This window comes from Erythrolamprus reginae, chromosome 2 (assembly GCF_031021105.1).
Source record: "Erythrolamprus reginae isolate rEryReg1 chromosome 2, rEryReg1.hap1, whole genome shotgun sequence".
In the NCBI taxonomy this organism is placed as follows: Eukaryota; Metazoa; Chordata; class Lepidosauria; order Squamata; family Dipsadidae; genus Erythrolamprus; species Erythrolamprus reginae.
Genome location: NC_091951.1, coordinates 43,625,054 through 43,647,842, shown reverse-complemented (window position 1 = coordinate 43,647,842; position 22,789 = coordinate 43,625,054). Strand labels below are relative to the sequence as shown.

General features: G+C 43.2%; 1 protein-coding gene across 2 annotated transcripts in view; it reads right to left on the bottom strand.

The window, feature by feature from the left end:
• The window catches only part of LOC139160303 (histone-lysine N-methyltransferase SETD5-like), an 89,131-nt gene that overhangs the window by 42,727 nt on the left and 23,615 nt on the right, over window positions 1–22,789 (bottom strand). The window contains exons 2-6 of one of the 2 annotated variants that reach the window (XM_070738028.1): window positions 15,486–15,660; window positions 11,773–11,878; window positions 10,728–10,939; window positions 9,723–9,781; window positions 9,312–9,499 (exon numbers count right to left, since the gene is read on the bottom strand). In XM_070738028.1, coding sequence (XP_070594129.1) covers window positions 9,312–9,499; window positions 9,723–9,781; window positions 10,728–10,939; window positions 11,773–11,878; window positions 15,486–15,556 — 636 coding nt within the window. In that variant the 5' untranslated portion in view covers window positions 15,557–15,660. Of the gene's footprint in view, window positions 1–9,311; window positions 9,500–9,722; window positions 9,782–10,727; window positions 10,940–11,772; window positions 11,879–15,485; window positions 15,661–22,789 lie in introns of those variants that run through there. The other variant, XM_070738027.1, reaches the window with a different exon arrangement.

The window sequence follows — 22,789 nt, the reverse complement described above, 5'->3', positions numbered from 1 at the left end:
GATCACAATGAAAAATGAAACTAAGAATAACCATAATTTAGGATTCACTATCAACCATAAAAGAACCAGCAGACAAGAAGTATGCTGCAGACTTAGCGCTTGGTAAATTAGCAATGAAGCCTTTGAAAAAGCTATTCAGATGCCATGATGTATCTATACCTACAAAGATCGGGATTGTGCTGCAGGCAATGGTTTTTCCTCTGGCACTCTACGGAAGTGAAGGTTAGATAGAAATGACAGAAAAATATCAATGCTTTGGAACTCGAAAGAGAAAAACCAGCAGCAACGTGGATAAACTTGAGTACAATGTGACTGACACATCCCTGGGAGACCCGAATGGCCAGGCTGGGCATCCAGAAAGAGGTCCCTCCATGCGGTTGCTAGGAATCAATCCCAACTTTACACACAAATTTGAATCAAATCAGACAATTCATTTGCAAAATGCAATACTCGAACCAAAATATTTTATAGGATACATAGCTTCTACTAAATTAAACAAAGCTAGTGCCTGTGAGCTGCTGCTTGATGTACTAAAAGCAAATTAGTTTACAGGCAGAACCAGTAAAAATTTGTTTACTTTGTAGCTACAATTCTAATAGGTACCAACATAACAAAAGGCACCTGCAACTGCCTGTTGCAGTGATTGTCCCATTTTCTAAACTGGAAAAAAAAAACGGAGTTAGAATGCATTGCAAAGCAGCAGTTTTCAGTACATCCTCATAGAAACATAGATGTCTGACGGCAGAAAAAGACCTCATGGTCCATCTAGTCTGCCCTTATACTCTTTTCTGTATTCTATCTTAGGATGGATATATGTTTATCCCAGGCATGTTTAAATTCAGTTACTGTGGATTTATTAACCACGTCTGCTGGAAGTTTGTTCCAAGGATCTACTACTCTTTCAGTAAAATAATATTTTCTCATGTTGCTTTTGATCTTTCCCCCAACTAACTTCAGATTGTGTCCCCTTGTTCTTGTGTTCACTTTCCTATTAAAAACACTTCCCTCCTGGACCTTATTTAACCCTTTGACATATTTAAATGTTTCGATCATGTCCCCCCTTTTCCTTCTGTCCTCCAGACTATACAGATTGAGTTCATTAAGTCTTTCCTGATACGTTTTATGCTTAAGACCTTCCACCATTCTTGTAGCCCGTCTTTGGACCCGTTCAATGTCTAAGAATATCTATGTTTAATCTAGAGATATTTTCAGAAAATAATGTGTGACCACTTGGGGGGGGGGGGAATGAGGAAAAGCCAAAGGGAGCAAATAATAAATACTGTATAGGATTAGAAAGTAGGGAAGGTCTCAGGGACCGAATGGTGGACCTTCAAAACCCTTCCCGACACTCCTCCAGTTTTCAGAGAAGTGTATAAAATTCTGTGCTCCAATCCTTCTCTGCACAGGATGGCTGTTTTCAGGTGCTCCGTGGTTGAACTACAATGATGGAGGGGGAAGAGCAGGAAACAAACCAAGGGCCCCTCAAGCCGCTGAGGGTGGAAAAGGGAAGGGCGAGGCTGGTGTTTATCATCCCTCTGTTCACTTAACAGCAACCTAGCAGGGTACTCTTTTCTGACTGGCTGGTCAACCAGCCTGCTTTTCCAAGTATCACATCCTTGGGTTGTTTTTCCCCCCTGCTCTCCACCCAGAATATGGGTTTTGGGTCTAGACAGTCATCAGAGGACGTAGTACATAATACCTGAACAGAATCAATGATTAACCAGTTTATAAGGTTAAGTCTCCAAATGGCTCAGTGCTTCTAAGCACGAGCGCTTAAAAATAAAATAACAATAACAACAACAACAACAATAATGGCATTTTGTTCTAATGACAAAGCATGATAATATAAATCCAATAAATAAATCATCCTAAAATAATACGATGGATAAGGATATCAAAAAAAACATTCCCTCTGGAAGAGTGTTTATTTCTTGTCACAAATTAAAAACATGCTTAAAACGTTTGTCATGAGCTGGTGCAAATGTAAGCCGCTCACCAGGCACCAGAAGACACCGCACTTCTTCTTACTTTGTATATTTCCAGACTTGAATAATTAAGCTTACAGAGATTAACGTCACAATTTAAATGCTTTCGAATGATAGCTGTTATTAATGCAACTCCTTTGTGAAAGTCTCGGCTGCATTTCTATAGCTTGTGCTCTAAGAATTTATCAATCATTAGCTTATAAGCAAGTTTAAAATTGCAAGGTTGAGACACTAATCACTTTACATTCTTCTGTGCTCCTGCTGTATACATATTTGCTTCCTAGTACCTACTGTGAATGGACAGGACATATCAACACAACACCGAAGGATCTTTTTTCCCAATGTTCCAGTAAACTTTGCAATTCCCATCAAACATCATTTTTGCAAGCAATAAAGGCAACATTAAGAGACCCCTGAGGTCATTAAGTTTAACTTCCTGATTGGTGCAAGAACCCAAATTAATGCATATACTAAAATTGGTTGTACAGCCTCCATCTAATCTCTGCAAAATTACTTTTTCTTTCAAACTGCTGCTTTGTGGCACCTCTATTACTGTCCATAATTATTTCTGAGACACCTTTAGAGACATTTAAAGCATGTGCTAGGCCAGTTTAAGAGTGTTTTGTAACACAGGCCTCAATTTATGTCATTGCTGGGCAAACTACTTCCAGGTTTACCCTTCTGGGAAATGTGACTGCCCACACCCATCATGAAATAATGCTGTGATCCTGACAGTAATTTTATGAATGGGTAATTCCAACCATCCACTCGCCCACAGAGCCACAATTTCCTCAGCATGTCCACGAAATTTTATTTGAATTCCAAATCATTATTATTTATTAAATCCCATCCTACCATAAGGCAACTTTGGCCCCAAAGTATAAACTTTCAAAATTTGTACTTGCTACATCAGCCATAGTATGTATTCACCCTTTGGAAATTCAGATCAAAAGTCTGAAATTTTGATCTAAAGAATATATAACAGGGCAACAGAGGGTGCAACTAGGGAACAAATTTAAATGACAACATTATATTTAACCATTTCCCATTGAAATACTGGTAACACACTCAAAAAATCTGCAAAGTGCATAGCACTAATCTCAATAGACTAAAATCGTATTAGTCATTTGTCAGGTTATTCTTATAAAAATATATATAAATTATGCTTCTTTTTTATGAAGAAATGTTCCTTCTTGGCAAGCTATGCCCCCTGCCCTCATTTACAGCTCTGCAAGCGGTCCCCTCCCTCGCCGGTCAAAATGAAACACAGAATCATTCTTGTGCATTTGGTCAGTAATGTTTACTACTAGTCCACATGAAGAGAATAGGCGTTGATTACTTACCTGAACGCCTCTTCTCGTACGGTGAGCGGGTACAGCAGTCACATGGGTTGCTCATGTCCAATCCGGTGGAACTGAGCCTAGTATTAAAAAAGCTTGCCGGATCCGCCCCTTCCCCAGAATTCGCGAATCCATAGACTAGGCTCAGTTGTGAAGCTCTGTAGTGTTCAACTCTCATTGTTAGAGGAAGAAAGATATAGAAAGGTAAAGAAGACACATACAAGGGCGGGAAGTGACTGCTGTACCCGCTCACCGTACGAGAAGAGGCGTTCAGGTAAGTAATCAACGCCTATTCTCCGTACTGAAGGAGCGGGTCCAGCAGTCACATGGGACATACCCAATAGATGGTCCCTAGGGTGGGATTAGCTTGCTATCGTGTGAGATAACGGATTGGAGTACCCTTCTGCCGAAGGCAGCGTCCGCTGAAGCGTAAGAATCAATCTTGTAGTGCCTGATGAAGGAATTTGGCGAGGCCCAAGTGGCTGCTTTGCAGACCTCCTCCAACGGGGCTTGAGTCGCCCAAGCGGCCGAAGTGGCTGCGCTCCTGGTGGAATGCGCTGTGATGTTCCTTGGAACTGAGAGGGAGGCCGACTCATAGGCCTTAGATATAGTCCCTCTGATCCAACGGCCTATTACTGTTGAAGACACTTTGGCCCCCATGACTCTGGGATGATAGGCTACAAAAAGTGCTTCTGACCTCCGAAAGGGTCCTGTGCGTTGGATATAGATTCTCAGCGCTCTGGTAAGATCCAGGGTGTGCCATCTAATTGCCAAGGGATGGTCTCGTTGGAGGCAGAAGGAAGGTAGGACAATATCCTGAGCTCTGTGGAACATGGAACTGACCTTGGGTAAGAAGGTGGGGTCCAGTCGCAAGACTACCTTGTCCTGATGGAATTGGCAAAGGTCCTGCCTGATTGAGAGGGCAGCCAGCTCCGAAATGCGTCGGGCAGAGGTAATAGCCACCAGGAATGCTACCTTAAAGGATAGGTACCTGAGGGACGCCGATTTTAGGGGTTCGTATGGTGCCTGCGTGAGGGAATGGAGAACCCGTGGCAAATCCCAGGATGGGTACCTGTGGACCTTGGAAGGTCTGAGGTTGGCTATGCCCTTGAGGAATTCCTGAACTTCAGGGAAGGATCGGAGAGGCTGTCTGCGGGGACCTCCTAGGACAGATGAAATGGCTGCCAGATGACGCCGGAGGGTGCTGGTGGAAAGTCCTTTGTGGAAGCCTTGCATAAGGAAGGAAATTATTCTGTGTATGGGGATGCACAGAGGGGAGAGACCTTCCTGTAGACACCACTGGTGAAACTTGGACCACGTGTGGTCGTAGATTCGATTGGTCGAACCCCTTCTGGCCTTTAAAATGACCTCCACTGAATCGGGGTCATGACCACGCAGTTCTAAATCTCTCCTGATAACAGCCAGGCGGTGAGGTGGAACCACTCCGGGTCTGGATGGAAGGAGGCCCCCTGCCGCAGCATATCCCCCGAAACGGGGAGTCGCCAAGGGTCCTGGACGGACAGCTGTTGGAGATCCGCGAACCAGGGCCGGCGGGGCCAGTGAGGGGCGATTAGGATTACTCGGGCCCTCTCGGTGAGGACCTTGTGAATCACGTCCGGGAGTATTGGAATTGGAGGAAATGCGTAGAGTAGGCCTGGAGGCCATGGACTCCGGAGGGCATTGATTGCTTCCGCTCCCGGGGATGGAAATCTGGAATAGAAGCGAGGGAGTTGAGCGTTCGCATTTGTTGCGAAGAGATCCAGAATTGGTAGGCCGAATCTGAGGGTGATTTGATGGAACAGGTCTTGATGGAGGTTCCACTCTCCTGGGTCTATCGTTGCCCGGGATAGCCAATCCGCCTGGACGTTGAGACTCCCCGAGATGTGATCGGCTAGGAGCGACTGGAGATGTTTTTCCGCCCAAAGGCCCAGCTTGAGGGCCTCCCTCATGAGAGCCTTGGATCTCGTGCCCCCCTGTCTGCAAATGTGGCTTTTCGTGGCAATGTTGTCGGTGAGAATGAGAACGTGCCGGTTGGGAAAGCGAGGAGAGAAATGCTTCAGAGCCAGGGAAACGGCTCTTAACTCTAGCCAATTGATTGGCCTGGAAGCTTCCTCCGGGGACCACGTGCCCTGGGCTATCATCCCCTGGGCGTGGGCGCCCCATCCCGATAGACTGGCATCTGTGGTGATGACAAATTGATCCGGGCACCTGAACGGGGATCCTTTGTCCATGGCCGGAGACTTCCACCACTTGAAGGATCTGCGAACACTCAGTGGGATGACAATGCGTCGATTTGAATTGCTGTGCCCTGATCTCTGAAAAGGTAACAGGAGCCACTGGAGTTCCCTAGCATGAAGGCGAGCCCAGGGAATGATGCCTATGCATGACACCATCTTCCCCAAAAGGGAAGATAGAGTGACTATGGGAACTGAAGAATTAGATAAAATGCTAGAAATTAACTCCACTATACTGAGTTTTCTCTCGGGAGAGAGAAAAACCTGGGAAGATTCTGAATCAATAATGGATCCCAGGTGAGAAATGGATGTGGAAGGTTGGAGGTGGCTTTTATCAAAGTTGATGGAAAATCCATGGTCCTGAAGGACTGACATGGTGACAGAAAGGTCTGATTTCACTTTCTCTAGGGAGTTCCCATGAATCAAAATATCATCAAGATAACATAAAATGTGGATGGGAAACGCCCTGATATAGGCCGCCAGGGACCCCAAGAGCTTTGTAAAGACCCGAGGGGCCGAGGAAAGGCCAAATGGCATCGCCCTATACTGGAAATGCCTGCCTTGAAAGGAAAAACGTAAAAATTTTCTGTGGCATTTGGCTATAGGAATGTGAAGGTAGGCCTCAGTGAGGTCTAAGGAGACCATAAAATCTCCCGAGTGAATGGCGGCCAAAATAGAAGACAAGGAGTGCATCTTAAACTTCCTATATTTGATGAATAAATTTAGTTTCTTCAAATCCAAAAAAGCTCTCCAACCTCCGGAGGACTTTGGAACCATAAATAGGATGGAGTAAAAACCTAGGCCCTTCTGACCGGAAGGGACCGGTTGAATGGCTCTGATGGACAATAGATGAGAAATGGCCTCCTCCATACGGTTACAATCTGAGGATGACCTGGGAGAAGGGCAGGAAATAAAACGTTTAGGGGGAGGAGAAATAAATTCTAAAAGAAGGCCTGTTTGAACAGTGTCAATGACCCAAGGGTCCTTGGAGGTGAGACGCCAATTAGAGGCGAAATGAGCTAGGCGACCCCCTATGGGAATAGAGGTAGGATTACCATCTAGGTTTTTTTTGAGGCCCTGTTAGAGGAAGCTCCCCTTTGGAAGCGAAACCCTCTACCCCTGGAGTTCCTACCTTGGGAACGAAAGCGGGGGGAATACTGACCTGGAGATCTCTGGTAGGAAGCCGCTTGATCTTGCTGGCGTCCTGGGCGACGAAAGGACTGCGTTTTGGTAGCCTTTTTTGTGGTTGGACCCAAAACTTTCTTCTTGTCCGTGGTTTCCGTGAGGAGTGGATCCAGAAGATCACCGAAGAGAAGGTCGCGCTTTAAGGGGCCCTGGGATAACTGCCACTTTTGGCGAACTCCCGCTTGCCAAGGGCGAATCCATAGGAGTCTTCTTGCCGTAGTAGAAGCTGCAATAGACTTAGCAGAAAATCTAGTAGATTGCAAGGTGGCATCAGCCACGTACTGGGCAGCTGCAAAGACCTTGTTGAAGTCTTGTTGACCTCTCAAGTCATCGGGAGGAATATGCTGTTGAAGTTGGCGAAGCCACAGCAGCATGGCTCTGGAGAAAAAGGAAGCCGCTGCAGAGCTTTTAGTGGCCCAGGAATCAGCGGTGAATCCTCTTTTGAGCATTTGCTCAATGCGCTTGTCCTCTGGGCGGAGGACTTCCTCCGCCTCGCCTGGCACAGCCGCTGCCGAGTGAAGAATTTTGACAGGTTCATCCGGTTTGGGAAAGGATAGAAGCTCTTCATAGGAAGAGGAAAGTTTGTACAACTTTCTGTCCTTGGTGGAGGGATTAAGGCCAGAGGTTGGAAATTCCCACTGTTTGAGTAAAGCATCTTTAAACAACTTAGGCATAGGAATTACCTCGTTATCCTCCTGTTCCTCTGTGAAGTAAGGTAAATTCTCCTCCGGGGGATCAGTGGAAGTGGAGGCTTGTTTCTCCTGGGCCGCTAATCCCGTAGAAATTCTAGCTTTGAGGAGGAGAGATTTGAATAATTGAGAAGGAAAAATAGTAATTGGAGGAGGAACCTTTATTTGGGATTCCTCATCATCTGATAGGCCTTGAAAGGCATCCTCATCATCCTCTATATCCTCATATTCATCCTGGGAGGAATCTGAATCTTCCTGAATAGGAGCTCTGACCGCTGGGGGAGAACCCAAGGGGCGGGAGGAGCGAGAAGGAGGAAGAGGTAAGGGAAGCTCATTGATGGTGGAGAGTTTGGCATCAATGGCTTTGGACAACACAGCAAAAATAGACTGGAACTCAGGAGGTAAGCTGGAAATATCAGCAGAAATGGCAGAAGAATTCCTAAAGGCCTGGGAGGATCCTGGCTGGGGGGAATCTTCAATAATATCTGGTTCCTCTGGACCTATGCCCCATAGGTTAGGTTGGGGTCTGTCTAGGTTTGGCTCATCCAGAGATAACACAGGGACCCCAGAAGGAGGAATACTAGAAGCCTCTGGTGGGTCTTGACTACTGATTACTTGGGCCTGCACTTTCAAACGTTTTGCTGATTTGTCATGAATTTTTTGTAGGGCTAGGTCCCTTCTCTTCTCGGCCCTGGTGACCTAGGTCGAGGGGCGGGCCCCTGGAGAAGAGGAGGAAGAGGCCTGGGGGATACTAGTAATCTCATCGCCTGTAGGCCTGGCCTCTCTGGGACCTTTAGTTGTGCCTCTCTTGGGAAAAGTAGCCATAGTCTGACAATTAACAGAAGACAAGGCTGAGCCAATAACTGAATAAATAAGGAGAAGAATTTCAAGGACTTCCCAAGAGGAATGGATCCTGCTTCGAGGCCTCGAAGCTGCTGAGACGTGAGGACAATCTGGGCAAACCCAGAGTTCGTGCCCCCAAATCCAGCGGGGCCAGCCTCCCTAAACTTTATAATTAAGTAAACCAAGGCACTCTGGTTGGAGGCTTAGCCGGTGGAGAATTTAGCCTGGGACCCCCAAGGCCCGCTCCGGGATCCACGCGGTGGACTGAGGCCTACGCGGCTGGCAGGAGGCCAACACGAGAGGCCTAGATTTAAAAAGGGCGCGAAGGCCTTCGCGCCGAAAAAATCGCTCCGTAATTTCTTAAAGGGGAAGCGATCGACTAAGTCCAGGAGACTAGAAGGCGTCTCACTCCGCAGGAGGTATTTTTTAAGCCCTTAAATATATTGTATACAATAAATAATCAATAATTCAATAGGATAATACTTGCACCAGGACCTCCAGGCCAAAGGATTAGAAGAATCCACAAGCGGCCGCAGGAATCGTAACCGGCAAAACCGCCGGGGGAAAACGAAACCGCAACTTCTCCAAAGGAAAAAAGCCGAGCCGCAAACGGCTGGCGCTATTGGTGCAAGTAAATAATAATGATAAAACAAATCTTACTACTTTTGAAGAAAAGGAACGAAGGGAAGGTGTTAGAATGTTGAACGAGCTATCACAATACAACCGCAGGATATGCGAACTGAGCGAATTCTGGGGAAGGGGCGGATCCGGCAAGCTTTTTTAATACTAGGCTCAGTTCCACCGGATTGGACATGAGCAACCCATGTGACTGCTGGACCCGCTCCTTCAGTACGGAGAAAGTCTGGCCAACCTAAAAGCTAATACCTGTGAATTTATTCTTTCTCCGTAGTGGAAGGTTATGCATCACTCAAGGAAGATGAATGAGGGGGGGGGGGGGGGGGAATCTAAGCCAAACTCCTGATCAATTGCTTAGCAAATGCCTTGAGACTTCGACAGCCTTTTCTGTTCACATACCTTGATTTTTTTAGCTTTTGGTGCTGTACGAGCTCTCTCTGTATTCCTTTTTCTCTTTTTAGGTTTGGTTCTACAAACTCGATTGACTGTCAGAGTGATGCTCGTAGGAGTGTGTTGTGTAGCAGTATACAACACTGTGGAGGGAGAAAGCTCCTCATCCCAGCTCTCTGTTGCACTGCTGTCTCCACCTACAAAGGAAAATATCACACTGACAACTTTCATAATTTGGAGAAATCGTCACACTGCTCTTCAACTTGACTTTAAAGAGGAGATGCCACGCTGCCCACCTTTCATGATAACAACTTGAACTGTATTACCATAGGGAAGGAGACATAGTAAATACTTTCTACCAGGACAAATGCTGATTCTTAAATCTCAGTGATCTGTTTGCAGTAAACAGACTGAACTTACCAGACACGTTGTCTTGCTTCCGGCGACGAAATCTGATTACTTTCCCCCTGGCAATTCCCCTACAAAAGAAAGACAGACATCTGATACTGGTACTGCCAATGGCAGCACTGCCTAAAAATGAAAGTGGACTAGTGACTTGGATCTTCAGTGGAATGCCAGCTGACTTCATCTTCAAGAATTACATAAACCTTACATGCCTTCAATGGATATTAGCATAGAAACATAGAAGTCTGACGGCAGAAAAAGACCTCATGGTCCATCTAGTCTGCCCTTATACTATTTTCTGTATTTTATCTTAGGATGGATATAGGTTTATCCCAGGCATGTTTAAATTCAGTTACTGTGGATTTATCTACCACGTCTGCTGGAAGTTTGTTCCAAGGATCTACTACTCTTTAGCACTTTATTTATCAACATGCTAGGCCAATTAATGAGTTATGCAACCAAAGCACTTTCCATACTCCCAAAGAATGCTGTCTCCTGATTCTAGAAAGAAGACACTCATCAGCTTAAAGAGTATGAAAACATGACACTTAAAATATTCTGGGCTAGGTAGGGATAATCTGAATGGGTAGGAAAAATTCCAAAGTGTCCCTCTGAAACCAAGACTCCAATTTCACCTCTATATGAAAATTTCTAGTAATGCTAATCCCTTCTTGAATTGTAATTCTAAATGTGATTTTAAAAATATATCTAACACCACAATAAAATAGAATGTCTTTAACACTGCAGAAATCTACAATAAATTGCTTTACCAATTATATTTGGCTGGCTGAAACAAGGAAGTATCTTGCAAATTTCATCCAATTAAATTGCACTGTTTTGCCTCTTGTGTTGTGGAATTCTGTTTTTCTTTTTTCTTTTTAACTTGCTGCCAATGAGTTCTTTTGCTCCATACCACAGGCTGAGTCAATGGGAAATTAAGAGAATGGTCCACAAGATATAATCATGGAAACCTCCTTCACATTTCTCATCGAGGTGGTTAGCCACACACCTAGAACTTACTTGCATTTTTCACACTTGATGAGGAAGCCATCTTGGGAGAGACTGCAGTGACACCAGCTAGGAATAGATTCTGCCTCTGAAGAGCTCTCTGTGTCACCAGAATTCTCCTCATCATTAGAGTGCAGGCCATTCAGTTCTGCACGTGGGATGATGGTCTGGACAGGGGGAGAAGCAGGAGGGGTCGGAGGAGGTGGAGCTCCATAATTATGATCCTAAAAACAAAGGTTTGCATCAGTGCTGTTTTAAATTTCGGGGAAGGGTAACAGTAAAAAAAAAAAGGAAAGGAACGGCTTACAAAATTCCACAAGCTTTACTAATGCATTGCAAAGCCTAAAGGAGCTCACAGAGGTTTGGAAGGTGATCAAAATATATGATAACAAGGATCATATACTTAATCTGGGATTCAACCTAGAACTAAGTGAATAATTGTGTTTCCTCTGTTCAACCCAAGGAGTATCCTGAAAAATTAACCCATTTTCTAAGCACCTAAGCAAAAGGGAACCAAAAAAAAAAGGGAAAAGAAAAGTGGACTTTGGGAACTTCAAGATTGGTTTAAAAATGCACACAAATACACACACACACAAAGCTAGCACATTAGGAAAGGAAAAAGCCCACAAATCAACTGAATCAGGATGGTATATAAGTAGGAGTACATATTAAGATGCAAGAATTTTGCACAATTGAACATAAGAAGCCTGCAAGCAAAAGTCACACAAACCTCCTGATTCTGAAAAATATTACGGTTTATGATCACACATAAACATAAATATTTTCCTTTTAAAATAAATAAATAAATAAAACAGCTCCTAGAAATTCCCCTATCGCTTTTGTCTCGGTAAAACCACAAAAATGCCTCTTTTGTCTAAGCTAGTTTGCAATAAAGCTTTCCACAAAATATATAATTTTGGAGGAGAGAATAATCTGAAACTACACTGCAGATGCCCTCAAAAAAAGATCTCTAGCTCAGTCATGTTGAAGCTGGGAGGGGAAGAAATGGGCTTGATACAAGTACGAATCTACTGCAGATAACAGAGAAGGTACTCACTGCATAAGGCAGCCCCCGGTAGCTGTGCCTCTGGGAGGCCCCGTAGCCGTGATTTGCATACACATTCTTCTCACTAACAGCTGGGCTAGCTTCGACAGACTCTGGGCTGCAAAAAGGGCCAACAGCAGATCCCATCAGTAGAGGAAGTGGGTCTTTCCCCCCATAATTAGCCAGATCTCAGTAGCTCTCTCAGGATGCTAAATCATCATCTAGCCAAGAAGGGACACACCTTGGGAGAACAGGAGGGACAGAACCCATGAAGGCTATGGCACAAGGAAGGGAGAAAAGGGCTCAGGACTGACATATATGGTTTCAAAGTTGGTATGCAGTAAGAAACAGTGGGAAAAAGGTACTCATACCGATCTTTGAATGGTTTGTTAGTTGCTTATACATTGCACCGGAAGATGGATTTTGAATTATTTGTAATCTTTCTCATCTACAGTGATACCTTGTCTTACAAACTTAATTGGTTCTGGGACGAGGTTCTTAAGGTGAAAAGTTTGTAAGATGAAACAAAGTTTCCCATAGGAATCAATGGAAAAGCAATTAATGCGTGCAAGCCCAAAATTCACCCCTTTTGCCAGCCGAAGCGCCTGTTTTTGCGCTGCTGGGATTCCCCTGAGGTTCCCCTCCATAGGAAACCCCACCTCCGGACTTCTGTGTTTTTGCATTGCTGCAGGGGAATCCCAGCAGGGGAATCCCAGCATCGCAAAAACAAGCGCTTCGCTGGCAACGGAAGTCCAGAGGTGGGGTTTCCCATGGAGGGGAGCCTCAATGGAATCCCAGCACCGCAAAAACGGGTGCTTCGTTGGCAACGGGAGTCTGGAGGCGGGGCATCCCAGCGGCAGCGGTGGGTTTGTAAGGTGAAAATAGTTTGTAAGAAGAGGCAAAAAAATCTTAAACCCCGGGTTTGTATCTCAAAGAAGTTTGTATGATGAGGCGTTTGTAAGATGAGGTGTCACTGTACTTGACTTATTTTGTTAATCACAACTCTGTATCCAGTCAGGTTACAAAGTTTATAAACCTCTGAATGTGCTGATTATTCCCTTCCAGGCCACAAAATCTTCCCCTTAATGCATACGTGTCCAGATACAGGTTTCTTAGTGACGGGAATTTGAGTGAAGTTGGCAAGAACAGACCCTGAATATTTCATTTGGTAAAACCTGCAATGTGTGGAGTAATCCAGCTTTCTCACACAATCATGTGAGGAACAAGGGTGCCTGTAATCTCTACCACTGGGAAGAGGAAAAAGCAGGTTTCTACCACAAGAGGGCAGAAAAAAGCAACTTAAAATGTACAAAACTAGCGGGTTAGTGAGAAGCTACGGGAGTCCTTGTGGCAGGAAAGGAAGCAGGGAAAGCTTTAGAGGAGGAAGCCAAAGCTGGAAGCTAGAAGGAGAAGCTGTTCTCTGTGGAGGATGGGTGGGAGAGGAAGAGAGACGACTAAGAAGAGGGAGAACAGCCAATGCTGCAAACACACATTGGGAGTGGAAGTCCAGAGAAATGTCCCTTCTGCCACAACAGTACGTTTTCAAAGGCTATTCCTATGAAGAAGAGAGCTATAATTATACCACAGTTGTTTACTTGAAATCTTTTCCCTCTGCAAAATCTCAGCATCACTTTTATCTGTAATCGTTGCTTTAGTAAATCAAGGCAGGTTATGCCTTTAAAGCGCAACTGATCAATCGTATACAAGGCTTTGTTTTGAGGCTCTCTGAGGTTCCTTCACAGAAGGAGCCTATCCAGTTACAGGCCTTTGTTTTATTTATTTATTTATCTATATAGTGTTCCCTCGATTTTTGCGGGGGATGCGTTCTGAGACCACCCACGAAAGTCGAATTTCCGCGAAGTAGAGATGCGGAAGTAAATACACTATTTTTGGCTATGAACAGTATCCCAAGCCTTCCCTTAACACTTTAAACCCCTAAATTACAATTTCCCATTCCCTTAGCAACCCTTTAGATTATTACTCACCATGTTTATTTATTAAAGTTTAAAAAAAAAAATTTAAAGGTGGACGAAAGTTTGGCGATGACAAATAACGTCATCGGGCAGGAAAAACTGTGGTATAGGGGGGGAAAACCACAAAGTATTTTTTAATTAATATTTTTGAAAAACCGTGGTATAGGCTTTTCGCGAAGTTCGAACCCGCGAAAATCGAGGGAACACTGTATTCATATTTATTTATTAATTTTATTTATTAGATTTGTATGCCGCCCCTCTAATGTCCGGACATTATGCTAGAATAATTATGTAGCTTGTCCTGTTTTTCAAAACTGTTTTTATTTGATTGAAAATAATTAGTGGATCGTGGCAGAATGAAGAACTATAGGCTGATAGACCTTATACCAACAAGGATATGAAGTTTAGTGCCAGGGAGTTTTTTGTTTTTTTAAAAAAAGGTGACTACTATTTGTAGTCACCGCTGTTTCTACCTCCATATTCCTGAGAAAAATGATAGGAGTTATAAATAGAAAACGGCTTTCTCGGGCCAGACGACAAGATGCAAAACCCACTGCAACTGGCAGTTATCATAAAATGCCACCTCGTATGCTCTTGAGCAGCCCAGGAGAAAACACAGCAAGTAAAATGAATCGGAGTGCAAAAGCCCCCTATGACGACAACAACAACAGCAGCAGCAGCAGCAGCAGCAACCAGTATTAAATTAACTTCTGAGCTGGGAAGAAAAGATGTGCATCTGAGCTAAACCTAGCATCAATCAGTAGTAGCCTCAGTTGGGATTCTAAATGGGATTTTTCTTTTTCCTCCTGCAGAGCACACAGCTGAAGCTGCATTGGTTAAACCCTACGCTTATCAGATTCAGGCTATGAAAACAAACCAGAAACAATGCCTGCTCATACTTTGCATCCACTAAAAAGAAGCAAGGAAAAGGAAAGCTCTGTGTATGCAGGGGCCTCAAAGTCTAGCAAAGAGGGGGAGAGGGAGGGAGGGGGAGAGAGGGGGGGAGAAAGAGGGAGGGAGGGGAGGGAGAGAGACTATATATACACATAAGGATTAGTCCGCCTTGAGTTCAGACTGTAAAACAGATGGCTCAAACAGGATGTCTGGCTTTCTAAGTTACGCTGCTCACCCTAGTGTTACAAATTGAGGAAGACAAGTCTAAGAACATAGAACGTCCATCTCATTTTTGGCCCTCCTCTTTCCTATGGACACTTCACTTGGGTTCCTCCACCAGAGGATGTCCTTGGCAAGCCACTTAAATAACCCTTCCTGAGGAAAAGAACGCTACACACACACACACACAAAAAAAGGATGAAAATCCACGTTGAAGAGTTTGAGCTAGGCAAGAGGTCTGACGAGGCCTAAAAGATCCTCCTTACCCACATCACACAGCCGTCTGTATCAGCAGCGCCCATGCAACAGGAAATTAAGGGTACTGCCAGGGATCATTTCTTGCAAGACTCCTAATCAACCAAGGCGTGTGACGCAACAGAACGGGGAAATAAAAGACCTTTGGGAAAGCAGTGTTCTAGCAAAGTGCTTTTCCTTGAATGCAGTTTGGAGGATGGAGAACAGCTTCTCCTTGGTGTTTCGTCTTGATCTAACTTGTATAGGATAAACCCGCAAACCGAGGCAGCGTCTGCTGCAAAGCTAAATGCTTTCTATTATCCCAGGCTCACCGGAAATAGCCGGGATATGAACACCAAGTTCTGAATCCATACCCTCCACGTTTTCAGACAAGGAAGCACTTACTCAGATCCAGCAGCCATATCTGAATAAGATGTATCTGGTGTAGTGACTCCCAGAGGGATTGCAATGCTCATGACGTTTGTCAGGGATCACGGAGTCCAAAGGGTAGTGACTGGCAGCTCCAAGGGCGGGGAGCAGCCGCAAAGCCTCGGCCAGCACGTCACGGACATGGGTGAACCTGCCAAAGGAAAAAGAAACAAGACACTGCACTTGTGTTCCTCACAGCCACCGCCATAGGATTTATCCTGCAAATCATGCTGGAGTCGAGTGAAGAGCGAGAGCGAAACAGGAAGCAGTAATTTCAAATGAGGCATGTCGTCTCTTGCCTGAGAATCCACACGCTTACATAATTTTCACTCTTAACATGGCCACCAATTTCATACCCAGATTTTTCATAGAAGAGAATGCTGAGCAGAACAAAAGGCTCGGAGGCCTATCTTGCAAATGTCGGCCGTATGGTCAAAATTACTAATATTGAAAGGGGAGAAGGAAACACACCTGAGGTGAAAATGACAATGGCATATTTGTTAGGGGAAAAAATGTAATTATTTTAACTGGAAAAAGGCACAGAAACAGACATCAGGAAAAGAATCAGGGTTAGACTTCCATTTTTCATGTATGCTGCTGAGAAAAACCAGCGGCAAATACACAGCATTCAAATATGGCATGAAATTTAAGAGGCACATTTTTCACACCATAAGTATTTAAAAAGCCACCTGAGCAGACAGGCCAATCAGGAAGAAAGGGGCACATGTTATGAAAGAAGAAGAGTGTATGTTGCAAGTGGTAGTAAATGAGTCCAATCTCTCTGCACCGGCCTGTCAAGAGCTGGGGATGGACAATAATAATAATAATAATAATAATAATAATTTATTAGATTTGTATGCCGCCCCTCTCCGAAGACTCGGGGCGGCTCACAACAAGCGATAAAACAATATTGTACAGGCACAAATCTAATATTAAGAAAAAACTAAAAACCCTATCAATTTAAAAAACCAAACAACACATACATACCAAACATAAATTATAATAAGCCTGGGGGAAAGGTGTCTCAAATCCCCCATGCCTGGCGGTATAGATGGGTCTTAAGTAGTTTACGGAAGACAAGGAGGGTGGGAGCAGTTCTAATCTCCGGGGGGAGTTGATTCCAGAGGGCCGGGGCCGCCACAGAGAAGGCTCTTCCCCTGGGGCCCGCCAGACGACATTGTTTAGTCGACGGGACCCGGAGAAGGCCGACTCTGTGGGACCTTATTGGCCGCTGGGATTCGTGCGGTAGTAGGCGGTTCCGGAGGTATTCTGGTCCAATGCCATGTAGGGGAAGGAGAGGTATCTTTTTCTACCTTTCAGGGGCTAACTACAGCATGAACCCTGCTAGGAAGAACTAGCATGGCTATGGCAGACTTCTGAACACTTGTGGGAATGATTCAACAGGAATGCATGGATTAAAGCATTTGTTAGTATTGCCGGTTTGAAAACTGCAATGGTTGCATTGCCCCAACTTGTTTTGTCAAACCAATATTTTTTTTCTCCCAAGACGATCATGCAAATAACCAATCATTTGTTTATGAGGCACAATTTCTACCCTTTCTAAATAGCCTTTCAAGTATTTCCCTATCTCTACCATCTGCCAATAACGCAAGGCCAACGTGTGAGACGAGCAACAGAAATTTTCTCTTCTGTCCTAGAATAAATGACAGCGTTTCCTTTCAGCTCTGTACAGCCATTTGCGCAAGAAGCCGGGCTCTGAATTCTGTAATGATTCCTGAGATAAATGTTGAAAGCTGGAACTTCAAACACATCCCATTTCTCAGCAAGCAAGACACGTCAGACCGAGTATCTCTTATCTGATAGGTCAGCCTAGAGAAGGCTGTTATTTGTTCTCTCCTCGGCGAGGGTGGAGACATAAGATCACCAGCCTGCTAAGAGGGCTGGGAATTCCCTTCAGGACATTTCTGCACAGTTGAGAGCTATCTGCAGCCATAAAAGGAACACCCATGCTCAGGGGCTACGTTAGACACTGTTCGTATTTCTGAAAAGGAAACATTTAAGTGGGGCTACATTAGAGGTGTATTTGTAAATATGTACATGTTTACATGAGAAAAGCAGGTAAGGCTGCAGATCCTTTCTGAAAGCTCTCTGTACATCAGTGATTTTCAACCTTTTTTGAGCCATGGCACATTTTTTACATTTACAAAACCCTGGGGCACATTGGGGGAGGGGGGCTAAAAAAAGTTTGGACAATTTTTTCTCTCGCTCTTCTTCCCTTTCGCTCTATTTCTCTCTCCCTCCCTCTTCCTTCTTTTTTCTCTCACTCTCCATCCCTCTTTCTTTCTCTCTTCCTCCCTCCCTCTTTTTTGCTCTCTTTCTCCCTCCCTCCCTCTATGTCTCTCTCTCTACCACCATCCCTCCCTCTCTTTCTCTCTCTCTTTCTTTCTCTCTCTCTTGCTTTCTTTCTCTCTCTCTCTTGCTCTCTCTCTTGCTTTCTTTCTCTCTCTCTCTTTCTTTCTCTCTCTTGCTTTTTTTCCCCCCCTCTCTCTTTCTCTCTGTTTCTTTCTCTCTTCTCTCTCTCTCTCTCTTGCTTTCTCTCTCTATCTCTTTCTCTCTCTCTTATTTTCTTTCTCTCTCTGAGCTTCGCGGCACACCTGACCATGTCTCACGGCACACTAGTGTGCCGCGGCACACTGGTTGAAAAACACTGCTGTACATCACCATAAAACTGTATACGTGAACTATACTAGTACTGAGAGAAAAATGCTACTTCATGTATGCACACCACAGGAAATCTGTGTGGAAAAAACCCCTAATGAAACATTTTGCTCAGATCTGGCAAACAGCCCAAATATGGTGCTCTTTTGATGCAGTCCTGCGGAGAACTGGCTACCACCTGATACAAAAGGTCTGTTGTCGTTATTATCCAAAAATAACCAACTAGAAATTCATGAAAGGAAGGACATCAAATCCACACTTCAGAAACAAATGAAATTTGTAATATTGTATCATAAGGACTTTGGAAAGAAAATGGGAGCTGAATCAATCTATATCCCTGGTCAATCTGGAATTCCAATAATTGTACTATGTAGCATTCAAAAAATAACACCAGCTCTGTGTGAAGGAAGGCTCAGACAATACAAACGACACAAAGGATAAAGGAGAGAAAAACGAAAGAGATCTTGGTAAGTAAATGTCAACAGCATCTTCTGGCTCTTGCAGATAGAATGCTGCAGAAAGCCTCAGTTTTAGACAGGCTGGCATAGCCCAACTGGAATTTACCAGAAAGCTTTACCTATGCTGCAAAATCAAGTTACAGAATAGCATGGATAGCGGTTTAAGCCAGGCTGGGGGATATATAGGCAATTGATTTGTATAGGGAAAAAAGGTGGTATATTCTGAACAGAAATGGGCCCATATAAATGGACTGTCCAATAACCAGGTAAACAAATATAGAATCTAAAGCGTCCACAGTGTTCAAGATGTGATCAGAATAGTGTGATCTTTGTTTCAACCTTTATTCTCCATTGGGTGGGTGGGGGGATTGAAGACGAAGAGCTGGCTGAAGTGTTTTGTGTATAAAAACAATAAAGACAATGAAGCTGGGTGCCCCTTTGCCTAGAACAGCCCCAGTTCAAACCAAAAGAGCTGCTCTGTGGGGGATTAATCCCCTTTGCAGAATCCCACAAGCTGCATCTCTGAATTCGCAGAGGCTGGGCTTTCAGCACAGATTGAGCCCCAGACAGGACAACAGAAGGATGCCCCGTCAGTCATTAGTATTCTCTCGTGCCTACATAATACATCAAGAACAAAGCACTACGTTCCTTAGAAATATTTAATGTCCAACAAAGGGTGATATTTATCCATCTTTTTTTAAAAAAAACAAAAACAAAAAGGAACTCTAGGTTGCCAATCACAAGGCCCACAATAGGAAATGGATCCCAATGTGTTTTCTCCTGATCAACAACGAAATGGACTTGGGAAAATAAAATAAAATGTTAATCTACATACAATTTCCAACAGCGATCTCACTTCATCACTTGCCATTATCTGCAGAAACATAGAAACATAGAAGACTGACGGCAGAAAAAGACCTCATGGTCCATCTAGTCTGCCCTTATACTATTTCCTGTGTTTTATCTTAGGATGGATATGTGTTTATCCCAGGCATGTTTAAATTCAGTTACTGTGGATTTACCAACCACGTCTGCTGGAAGTTTGTTCCAAGCATCTACTACTCTTTCAGTGAAATTATATTTTCTCATGTTGCTTTTGATCTTTCCCCCAACTAACTTCAGATTGTGTCCCCTTGTTCTTGTGTTCACTTTCCTATTAAAAACACTTCCCTCCTGAACCTTATTTAACCCTTTAGCATATTTAAATGTTTCAATCATGTCCCCCCTTTTCCTTCTGTCCTCCAGACTATACAGATTGAGTTCATTAAGTCTTTCCTGATATGTTTTATGCTTAAGACCTTCCACCATTCTTGTAGCCCGTCTTTGGACCCGCCGTTCAATTTTGTCAATATCCAAGTATTCTATGCAATTTAATTTATTTGACTTCTATGCCACCCAATCCCGTAGAACTCAGAGCGATCGTGTAAATCATGTAAAATAACCGATTATTTTGTTTTATTTTTCAAGTCTTTCTGACTGTGTGACTAACTTGTTGCTTGTATCCTTACGATTTATATTAATATTGTTCCCCGATTGCTTATTTGCACCCTATGACAATCATTAAGTGTTGTACCTCATGATTCTTGACAAATGTATCTTTTCTTTTATGTACAATTAGAGCATATGCACCATAGACAAATTCCTTGTATGTCCAATCACACTTGGCCAATAAAGAATTCTATTCTATCCTGCAGTAAAATTAAAACAAAGGCAGCTTACAAATTCACAGAATCATTTGAAAATATTTACAAATCAAAAAGCCATCTTCCTAATTTCTACATCAAGCACAAGTTAATCAAGTAGATCCTGATGTTACATTCTGGAGAACATTTTTTTAAAAATTAATACAACAGTCAGATGCCTCAGATTGGCATACTTACTAGTAATATTTGAGGCTGGTAGACACATCTGGAAAATATTAAGCCGAAGATGCAATTTTTTATTCTATAACCCACAAAAACTCCCACTAGTACATTTTAGGGATAAACTGGGCCTCTTAGAATATTACTACTTTGTACTTATTCAGTTGATGAAATGCTATCATAAAATCAAGTTTCATGGCAGTTAATTCAACTTTAGTGTTTTTTAAGGCAGATATTATTCCTGTTTTGGGCATTTGGTCAGCTAATAGTAGTTGTGGAAGAATCAACTAATGGGTCTCTATTTTCATAATCAAATGAAATAACTGATGATAAATATATTTTTTCATACTATTCTAAATTATCATATATTCAAAAAAATTGGGGAAGGTTATGAGAGTGAGATAATGGTAGCCACAAGTCATACACTACCACCTCCACAGCTTGAGCCAGACCTTATTGTACCCTTTTTCTTTTTTCACCCTTAAAATTATTATGTCACTCTTCAAAATCGTCCAAGTAAACAATTTCTAGTTTCTGTCTCTAAAACTTATGCAAGGATTTTTCCCTAACCATGCCTCAGCATACTTCCTGTTTTCGTGTCCCTACTTTCACTCAGATTTCTTGTATGTAATGTGCATATGAATACTTTTTCTGTTTTCTCCTTGTCTAGATACTCCCTTTGCTAATTTATTTATTTATTTATTAGATTTGTGTTCCGCCCCTCTCCGTAGACTCGAGGCGGCTAACAACAATAATAAAAACAGCATATAACAAATCTATTATTTAAAATAACTAAAAATCCTTATTAAAAACTAAACATACACACAAACATACCATGCATAAATTGTATAGGCCTAGGGGGAAGGAATATCTCAATTCCCCCATGCCTGACAACAAAGGTGGGTTTTAAGGAGCTTACGAAAGGCGAGGAGGGTGGGGGCAATTCTGATCTCTGGGGGGAGCTGGTTCCAGAGGGCCGGGGCCGCCACAGAGAAGGCTCTTCCCCTGGGTCCCGCCAAATATTGTTTAGTTGACGGAACCCGGAGAAGGCCCACTCTGTGGGACCTAACTGGTCGCTGGGATTTGTGCGGCAGAAGGCGGTCCCAGAGATATTCTGGTCCGATGCCATGAAGGGCTTTATAGGTCATAACCAACACTTTGAATTGTGACAGGAAACTGATCAGAAACCAATGCAGACTGCGGAGTGTTGGTGTAACATGGGCATATTTAGGGAAGCCCATGATTGCTCTCGCAGCTGCATTCTGCATGATCTGAAGAGAAATGACACAGCATTTCTCTTCTTCATATATCTTTTATAAGAATACCATGACGTATTGTTACCCCCAAAATGAAAATTTGGAAAATTTTGTTGATATAGCGTAAAGTAAAAACTAAATGGGAGACAACCGTGATATATAAATGTCATACAACAAACATGTTTATGCATTCATACCGGTAATTTGTGCAGAAATTGGAGGCCTGGTTCAATATCAACAAACAACTAAAAAGTCTAAAATGACAAATCATTAATACATAATATCCTCAGCTTGTTGGAAGTTAACTTAAGATGGAGAAATATCCAAGGATTGTTCTGCTTCAGAATTTAGAACCACAAGTGAATATTTCTCTGTGTCATGTTTTATTGCTATGTTTCCTAAAATGCTCCACCCAATGCTTCCGTATACTGTATATCTTTAGTTCTCCAGGCCTAACAAAGCATCTCATTAGATACAATGTTCACTATAAGTATGAAGAAAGACTTTCAGAGAGAGGTATTCTGCAAACAAATATGTATCAATGCAAATTTCAGTTCAAATCTAAAATTCTTCTCTTAGAAAACATGGGTTCAATGAACAAGTACATGATGTTTGATACCTGATTGTCAATGGTTCTTTTAAAAAGGTTCTTGAAATAGGCATTATTTACGAGTAGACTGAACACCACTATCAGTTATAAATTTGCATTAAAAGAGGCATCATTAATTTTATGTTTATTAACGTAAGGATTGGGAAGGTGGCGTTAACAAAGGCAGCTGTGTTATGCATGTACATGGAGAGTCAGCTGAGAGCCGATTTCAAAGCAGCTGCCTGATCCTGGGAAGAAGTTGAGGCTGGCTTGACCACCCCAAAAGTGATGCTTCATGTGTGTTCCCTTCACTCTACAACACTTCCTTCCAAGCATCTGCACTGTGCTAATAGTTCTGGGACCCTGTGTTAAGTCAGATTCCATTTCTAGTGTTATGTTTACTTCTGGATACCACAGCCTTCAGTTACTTTGACAC